The sequence below is a fragment of the Nanorana parkeri genome, unplaced genomic scaffold (assembly GCF_000935625.1).
Source record: "Nanorana parkeri isolate BGI_ZX_2015 unplaced genomic scaffold, ASM93562v1 scaffold214, whole genome shotgun sequence".
NCBI lineage: Eukaryota > Metazoa > Chordata > Amphibia > Anura > Dicroglossidae > Nanorana > Nanorana parkeri.
The window spans coordinates 156,923-166,233 of record NW_017306482.1 but is presented as its reverse complement, the minus strand read 5'-3'; the positions used below and the strand labels follow the sequence as shown (position 1 = coordinate 166,233).

The following is a 9,311-nucleotide window of genomic DNA, read 5'->3' as shown; positions in this document are numbered from 1 at the left end:
ATCTGAATCGTTCACTTGGTAGAGGTCCTGGTAATAATTGCTGAAAACTTCCGCAATGGCCGTGGTGGTATGTGCCATGCATCCCTTGTTCGTCTTAATCTTAGAGATGTTTGCCCCCCATTTCGTAATATTTACGGGAGACTATATTAAAGGCTTTCGTGGTGTTCTGTTCTAGTAGGAGTCTCAATTCATTACGTTTGGACAGTAGCTCTTGGAGGGTCTGAGGGTCTTGTAGGCTCTTATGGGACGTTTCTAAACGTTGGATCTCCTTAAGCAATGCCGCCATGGTCGCCATCCTTTCCCTCTTACGCCTGGCCCCCACAGCCATCAGCCTGCCCCGCAGAACAGCTTTGTGGGCTTCCCACGTGCATGCTCAGCTTTGTGGGCTTCCCACGTGCATGCCGCCGAGACCTCGGGAGAGGTGTTGGCAGCGAAGTAGGAAGCCAAAGTCTGCGACAGCTCTGCCGAGATCAGCTGGTCGTGCAGTAGGGAATCATTAAGTTTCCAATTAAACGTCCTGTCACCCAGGGAGTCCAGAGACAGTGAGAGCATTACTGGCGCGTGATCCGAGATCGTGGTAGGTAGGATCGCTGTTGATTGTAAGTTTTCCAGGAGAGTGTGATCCAACATGATCACGTCAATCCTGGAATAAGTGGAATGGACCGAAGAGAAGTGCGTATAGTCTCGGACCCCTGGGTGAAGGAGGCGCCACGCGTCCACCAGCTGAGACTTGTGGAGGGCCCTGCGCAAGGAAGCAAGATGGGAAGGCGGATTGCGTGTGGCCCCTGAGGATGCGTCCAGTAGGGGATCTATGCACAAATTCAGGTCCCCCGCCAGAAGTAGTCTACCTTTACGGAAGTCCTCTATTTTGCCCAAGACCCGTCCCAAGAAGGACACCTGATGTACATTCGGGGCATACACATTAGCCAACGTAAACTCAACCCCCTGAATAGCTACCCGCATAATCAGATAGCGACCCTCCGGGTCAGTCAAACGTTCTCCGATTTGCACCGAGAGACCCCCTCGGAACCCAATAGCGACTCCTTTAGCACGTTTAGTGGGGGATGCCCCGTAGTACCAGAGCGGATAGTGGCGGGCTTTAATCAGTGTCGGAGAGATGTAGGAGAGGTGCGTCTCCTGCAGGAAGACTACATCAGCTTCGCTTCTGTCAATCTCCATCAGGATCTGGTAGCGTTTACGTGGGGAGTTAAGGCCCCTTACATTATACGTGATTATTTTTAAAGCCGCCATTGATACATTCCGTAGGGGGTCTCCGCAAAAGACCTTGAGGACCAGAGCAAGTTCACGACACATAAGGTACATACATAAGGGAGGTAGACAAAGGCAGGGGGGACACAGAAGGGAACAGGCATGGGCAGAATCTTCTGCTTTACACTAAGTGCCGCAAATACGGCAGCAGATGCCTTTTCGCGGGGCCAAGGGCTCCCCGGGAAGGCATGGCCTAGTGGGGGTGGAGGGCCTCGTACGGCAGGGCCTGCAGTCCACATACAAAAATGCAGTGTGACTTCTTATACGTGCGGCCGAAACCTCCCCCCCACTCCCCGAGTGCATACAAATTACATGTGACATACTTGGCTGAAATTTTTAGCAAACAGTCGTACAGAAAAAAACCATAACATAACGGTCCAACTCAGATCAAACAGGTGACTTTAACCAAAAAACAAGAGAGAAAAAAAAGGGAAAAATTTAGGACAACTTCGCCCGGTGCCCCTGACAGGCAGCAGGGGAGGGCACCTCAGTGGAGCTCTAAACGAGCAACAATATGCGGTAATGCCCGCAAAACGGCAAGAGGGCGGTGGAAAAATCAATCTCCCGGGGCAGAATGGGATGAAGGCCTGTGCCGGGAGCCCCTCTGGGGTTTCGGAGCAGCTTGTTGCCAGTGGGATGAAGGGGAGAAACGCCATTCTGGCGGTCGGTCGGCCCACTCAGGCAATTCCGGCATGGAGATCTCCAGCTTGGCGCAAAACTCTGCCAGCTCCTCAGGGAAGCGCAGTATCGCTGATTTACCCTCCCGGGTAGCTATGAGGCAGGCGGGGAACCCCCATCTGTATGGGATATGGGCATCCTTCAGCAACTTCAGGAGGGGTCTGAGATGGCGCCTGCGAGCAAGTGTCTCCGGAGAGAGGTCAGGGAAGAGTTGAATCTTCGCCCCATCGAAGTCCACTTCAGAGGAGGATTTTAGGTGTGTGAAGATCAGGGCCTTATCTGTGTAGTAGTGGAGCCGCACTATGACGTCTCGGGGCAGTTCTCCCGCCAGTGCTCTGGGCCGCAGGGCCCTGTGCGCCCGATCAAACAGGAGAGTAGAGGTAGGGGGTCGACCCAGTATGGAATTGAGGATGCCCCTGACAGTGTCCGCGAGGTCTGCGTCACCCGTGGCTTCAGGCAGGCCTCGGAGACGCAGGTTGTTCCTGCGGTTTCTGTTCTCCTGGTCCTCGATCTTGTACAGCGCTTGGCGAGTGTGGAGCCAGGATAGCTTACCCTGATGTTGGAGCTCTCGGATCGCTTGTGTGTGTTCATCCAGGCGGTCTTCCGCGGCCTCCACGCGGTGCAGCGTGTGCGAGAGTTCGGACCTGAGCGCCGTCAGGTCCGACTTAATAGAGGTCTCCAGGCGAAGAAACATCGCCGACAGCTCCCGCTTGGTCGGCATGGATCGTGCCAAGGTGCGCATCGACAGTTCGGAGCCATCATCCGAGCCCTCCGCCTCCGACTGGGCCGAGGTATCATCCCTTCCAGGCCGGTGATGGTGGGTAGAGGCCTTCGCAGGCCGCGCTGGCGAGAGGGTTGGAGGCGCGTGCAGGGCCCCACGATCATCCGGCGGGGATTCCGCTGCCCATAGGCGCTTGAGTGAGCCCGCGTGCGGCCTCTTGGCTGAGGCCGACTTTTGGCCTCTTTTCCCCCCCATGAGGATAGTAAGGGAGTCCGGCGAAGTGTCCTTGTGTCACGAGCAACTCGGGGATGGAGCGGGAGCTTCAATTACACACGTCCAGCCGCCGCCATAGGTAAGCCACGCCCCCCACAATGCTTTTCTTCTAATTACAAAGGGTGACCTTGTCGAGGTGCTATAAGAGCGCTCCTGAAAGCTCTTCTTGTATTGACTTTGTATATTGATGGTACTTTCACCTTTAGGTGCCTCTTCACCATTCCTGCTTACATCTCCCCTTGCGTTGCCTTTTCCAAAGCAAGCTGGATGGAAGCACTTCAACTGCTTTTAAGGCCTTTCTACTGTCTGATTTATAAAGAAAACAAACTGAAAGACATTGAACACCTTTTGTTTGGATGCACCTGGAATGCATTTAGCTGATATGAACTGAAGGTCCCATTGGGCTTTAAAGTGCATCTAAAGACTCAGCAAAATATGTGCCAATAAGTGCCTAAGCCATTCATTGAAAACAAGACAATACTTGCCTCTCTCAATAAGACAGCAGCTGTTTCTGTATTGTCCAGCTGCTGCTCATTGCGCTTAGTAAAAGAACTTAACTTGGGATCTATCCACACAGCCGAACATACTACAGCTCCCATGACCGCTAGAGCTGTATGCCAATCTGGTGGACATGCCAGTGGGAGTTGTGAGTGGCGGTGAAGCAGGGCTGTTAGAAACGAAGAACAGGGGGCAGCGATACTCATGTTTACTCTAGTCCTAGCAGGCATCTCTTACCTGAGGGTGACAACACTGCACTTAATACAGAAATGGAAAATTAGCATTGTCACATGATCAAAAGAAATGGGATCCTCCAGCACGACCAATAGATAAGTTTGTTAACTTGACGGGGAGGCTAAAGGGAAATAAAGAATGCAGTACTTTTTTATGGTATACAACATATATTTTTGTCCAGCTTTGACTATAGTTTTACTTTAAGGGGTGTATTTACAAAACTTTGCAGAGCTGTTCTCCCTGCGAACATCTTAGTTTTAGATTCACACTATTTAGATTAGTTTCGATTCGTATTATGGCCACTAGATGGAGCTGAGGAGTATTCCTGTGCTCCACGTCTCCACCTAGTCACCATAACGTGTTGTGAATCTAAAACTAAGTCAATCGCAGGGTAAATAGTTCTGCAAACATTTTATAAGTATAACCCTTAGTGCTGCATCGTGCAAAACACAGGGTAACATGCTTGTCTTCTCTTGACAGTTAATTACACCAGGCCGGTCATTATCCTCGGCCCTATGAAAGATCGGATCAACGACGACCTGATATCCGAATTCCCTGAAAAATTTGGATCATGTGTACCACGTAAGTAGACTTCATTGGGGTTATATACCGAAGGGTTCTTGATTTATGTATGTGTTACATAGAATACAAATGTTAAATAGATTTATATTGGGATGTATGCGTTACCATGGGTGCAGGAAGTGTAGCTATCCTCAGAACTGTGGCTGGACTGCAACCTTCCTTGTTCAATTTAACATTATTAAAGAGAACCAGTGTTGGTGCCACCAAACAAGTCTCCATTCTCAAGTTCTTGTCCCCAGATGTCTGCTGGGAAACCAACACTTGCGGGAATGTTGATCTCCTGGATGCTTCCAGCTCTCACTGGTTCCTGGTGACCTCCGTATTATATGAATTATCAGCATTCACAAAATGAAAGCAGCCACTTAACATACATCTCAAGCCAAATCCTTTTTTTGGAGCCCTTTAAGTAAGGGAATCCCCTCGTGGACAGTTGTCAATGGGACCTCTATTGCTGATCCGGTGACAACTCAAACATTTTAGGGGGTTATTCATAAAGATGCCAAAGGCAGCCGAGTGAATAACCCAGCCGAAGTGGAGTGAGCCGAAGTGTAGCGGGAGTTCGACGCAGCCGACATCTGGATCGGTTGAGCCGAAGCTCCGGCAGCTCACTCGATGCCGTTCGCCCCTATTCACATAGGGAACGAAACGGTAGTAAGTGAATAGCCGAGCAGCATTTGGCTCGGCTATTCTGCTCGGTACCTCCGAGGTAGCAAGCAGAATAGAAGAAAAGTTCAATGAATGAAAAAAAAGTTGAAGAATTATTTTTAAAAAATTTTGAAAATAGGAAACGTAAAAAAAATATTTTAAAGAAAAGGAAAAAATGAAGCATCTAACAGATGCCGGCAAAATAAAAACAACTGGACGTCAGCGTGTGACATCAACGTTAGCTGCGCCCAACTGTTTCCTATTGACCGGCGCCTGACAGAGTCTTCTAGCAGGTCCCGGCCAATAAATATCAACTGGGTGGAGCAAGCCGTGACGTCACTCGTTGACGGCCAGTTGTTATTGTTTAATGACAGATTAGCATCCCCGGGTCATTTGGGGACACTGATCTGTCATTACAACTGGCGGAGCGAGCCGTGAGATTATGGCTGGCTCCGGCCAGATATCATTTGCGTAGAGATCGTCAGCTTCGGCCGACCTTTCTCAATGCTTCGGCTGTGAATACGGATCAGCTGAGCTGAAGCATATGGGCTCGGCTGCCTTCGGCTGCTGTACGGGCTATTGTAAATAGCCTGTGCAGCAGCCCTTCGTTTCCACCGAAAACCGAAGGGCTCAGGTGGCCGAAGCGAGTCGAAGGATCAGCCGAAGCTACAGCTGTATCCTTCGGCTCCGTCGTGAATAACCCCCTTTGCTTTTTATTCACTTTCAGTCCTAATAACAATGGCCATCAGAACACATAGGTAGGGTGAATCTTCCCGGCGGACACCGATACCGCAATAAAAACCTAAATGGGGGTTCTAACCCTTCCACACTATACAACACTAAAGATGTTGGATTGGATACACTTTAAGACAATGTTACCACTTTACAATGTTTTGATCAAATGCATCTTCTTGTAAAATACAGCATGTGAGGTTTAATTGTGCTCTGCTCTCCTGTAGATACAACCAGACCAAAGAGAGACTACGAGGTGGACGGTAGAGACTACCACTTTGTCGTATCCAGGGAACAGATGGAAAAGGACATCCAGGAGCACAAATTCATAGAGGCGGGGCAATACAATGACAATCTTTATGGAACTAGTGTACAGTCTGTGAAGTTTGTAGCAGAAAGGGTAAGCATTGCTAGTCCTCTTCCTCAGCACCTTACCCTTAGAGCTGAACCCCCAGACACAAAAACATGTTTATTTAAATATAGTCCTCAATAGAAACAAAGGATATAAATCTACTTTATGGGCACCAAATGTCTTCACAAGCCCAGTGATTAATTTGTAAATGTAATAGTGACATCATCACTGTGCTGTACATAGCCTGTACAGAGAGCAAAGCTGCGGGAGGGACCCAGTAGGCCCCACCCACTGCAAGCTGTCTGTAGAGAACTACAGGAGGGGGCGGAGACAAGAGCAGTCACCCTGCACAAGCAGAGCAGCAGTGACCGGTCTTTATTACAGGAAGCTCCTAGTCTCACACTGGATGACTGCACAGACCTGGAAGAAATACACAAAGTTCACCAAGGTTCAAGACGAATATATGATTCTTGTATGAGGACAATATTTGATGATCCCGGAGTTCAGCTTTAAAGGGAAAAAAGCTGTTTCACATTTGCAATTTTTATTATATGGCTCTATAATATTAGGCTATATTTGAGCTATACACCAGCCGTATAGCAATGATTTGAATGGCTCCACCCACTGCCCTGAGATGAGGAATGTTTCTTTTATTTTTGGGATATGTGATGGAATGACGTATATGAATACCTTCTGTTCTGAGGAGACTTTGCTGTAGGGATGCATCAATACAGAATATTTGGGTAAGTACTCGTACTCGCCCAAATGCTCCCGATGCTTCTCCTATTCCCGGAACTTCTGGTATCAGGAAGCCGGGCGGCAAGTCATTACATGCTGCCCGGCTTCCTGATTGGCCAGGAAGCCGGCTCCATGCTCCCTCGTCACCAGAAGTCCTATTAAGGAAGCCAGTCGGCGTGTAATGACTCGCTGCCCGGCTTCCTGATTGGTCGGGAAGCTGGCCAATAAGAATGCTGGGCAGCAAGTAATTAACCGCACCCCCAGGTTTCTGAAAGCCGGCTCCATGCTTCTTCATCACCTGGTGACGGCTTCCCAGCTAATCAGAAAGCCGGGTGGCAAGTCAATACCAGACTTCTGGTATCAGTATTCGGTATCGGTGAGTACCAGAAAGAAAAATATCGGCACTCATACTCGATAACCTACTTTGCTGTGTATGAGGTCCGGTGTTCTGTTTTTTACTGTATTCAAAATAAATATTTGTTGTGTGTGTGTGTAAGACCTAGTTTAGTGGTAGGTCTTATCCCTGAAGATAGCGCTAGGTCTTACTTTCGGGGTAGCTACTCATGGTGTATAGGTGAGCTTATCTCAGTCACCTCACAAAACCCAAGTATTTCGGGCAACCTTTTACTCACACACATCAACTTGTAGCTCTCTCAGAATGCTGCCTGAGTCCCAGGCCAGAGCAACATCATGCTCCAGCCTTCCCCCTTTTATCTCACCTGGATAATCAATCATTAATCAATAAATCTAACAATCCAGGTGAGGGACAAAAAACCCAAACTGGATTACCCAGACCCAAAGTCTACCCGAAAACCTGGTCTGGGTTCCACTAGTCCTGTACATATGATAGAAAGAGAGGGGAAATATATCGCCCCTCAATGACTTCCCCTTTCCTTATGTCACAATATATATATATATATATATATTTTTATTGGTTATAGATATAGTAAAAATAGAAGGATGTAAGGGTGGCTGGGGTCAGTTTGCGCTCTTGGCATTGTGTTCTCTGTATGTTCTGATCCTTTTTCTCCTGACTCGTCTTTATTTGTTTTCACAAGGGGAAGCATTGCATTCTAGACGTATCAGGAAACGCTATCAAGCGGTTACAAGTAGCACAACTATATCCAATAGCGATCTTCATAAAGCCTAAATCTGTGGATTCATTAATGTGAGTACAGTGTATGAATATATCGTGGTGGCGGGGGTTGGATGGGAGGGGGGCAACATACCCTGAGGAACGACCCACCAGACTTTTTCACTTTTAAGTAACAATGAAGTTCTCTCATTTGTTCTCTTTTGCTTTGTTATTATACAAGTGAAAGTGTTTTATCTTCCCAAAAAGTGCAAATGATTTTCTTCCTGTGCCTTCTGCCTGTGTTGACTGATCAGTTACATTGTTCCCAGTTCTTTCTGTGGGTTACAGAAGACATCTCACCTAGGTTGTGGAGATTGGCAAAGAGAGAAGAGGGGGGTTTTTTGTAGTCCATGCACATTTCCTATTCTTGGGTTGTTAGGTTAGGTTGCCAGTTAAGGTTTGCAACCATCCATAGTCATAATAAAGTGTAGCTGGACTCAAGATCAGCAATGTTATACAGTGCAGCTTAGCAGTCATTGTATGTGGTGGCTGCAATCATTTTCTTCTTTTTTTGGACTTTCTTCCTTTATTTTCTCTTGGTGATCCTGCCAGTAACGCATTTCCTGTCCTCGGATGATGACGCCTATTCACCGTACTGTATGGAGGAGCAGAATTGTCACCCTAAGCCAGGGCTACAATAACTCATCTCTCCTCTTCTCCATGACATAGAAGGAGGGGGTTCTATAGTCCTCAGAGATAGCTAAGAACAGTGTAACTAATGAGAGGCAGCACAGGCAGAGAGCACAGGAAGCGATCAGATTTAATCAGTATTTTATACAAATATTGATCAGATATAATGAAACGATTTCAATGGCATATTTAACAGACCAAAAGGGAGCAAATAAGAGACATTCATTATTAAAACCAAGATTGTGGACTGATTTACTAAAGAAGTTGAGAATCTTCACTTAATAAATTATAGCTGTGTTCACTTTGCATACCCGATCATGTGCAGATGAAATAAATAAGCAGGAATTTGTTTTTCACATGATTAATTAAACGAGAACTATGAGGTGAGTGATTTTCACTCACCTCATGGTTTGAGCCGACGTGTGACAATGAAACTGTCACAGGTCGGCTGAATAGATCGGGCAGTGAGCGGACACATACCGTCGCTCGCTCACCTCCCGATCGTCTCCCTGCAGAAAGCTGTGACTGTCACTCATGACTCCCTGCAGGGATTCCCCCCCCTAGTCAATTTTCGCTCAATGTATTCACAGTTGTATCCTAATTGTATTTAATTCCATTTGATTGCTGTTGAGTCCCAGTTTAATTTTATTCCAATTGTATCCAATTTTATTTTGTTTCAAAATTATCCCGATTCTAGATAGATAGATAGATAGATAGATAGATAGATAGATAGATAGATAGATAGATAGATAGATAGATAGAGCAATTGATGATAGAGAGAGAGAGAGAGAGAGAGAGAGAGAGAGAGAGAGAGAGAGAGAGAG

The 9,311-nt window shown here is 47.3% G+C and overlaps 1 protein-coding gene across 2 annotated transcripts in view; it reads left to right on the top strand.

The window, feature by feature from the left end:
* Positions 1-9,311, top strand: part of LOC108786492 (disks large homolog 2) — a 158,856-nt gene that overhangs the window by 146,270 nt on the left and 3,275 nt on the right. For both annotated transcript variants that reach the window (XM_018555809.1, XM_018555808.1), the window contains 3 exons: positions 4,154-4,255; positions 5,860-6,032; positions 7,781-7,890. In XM_018555809.1, the coding sequence (XP_018411311.1) occupies positions 4,154-4,255; positions 5,860-6,032; positions 7,781-7,890 (385 nt within the window). The remainder of the gene's footprint in view (positions 1-4,153; positions 4,256-5,859; positions 6,033-7,780; positions 7,891-9,311) is intronic.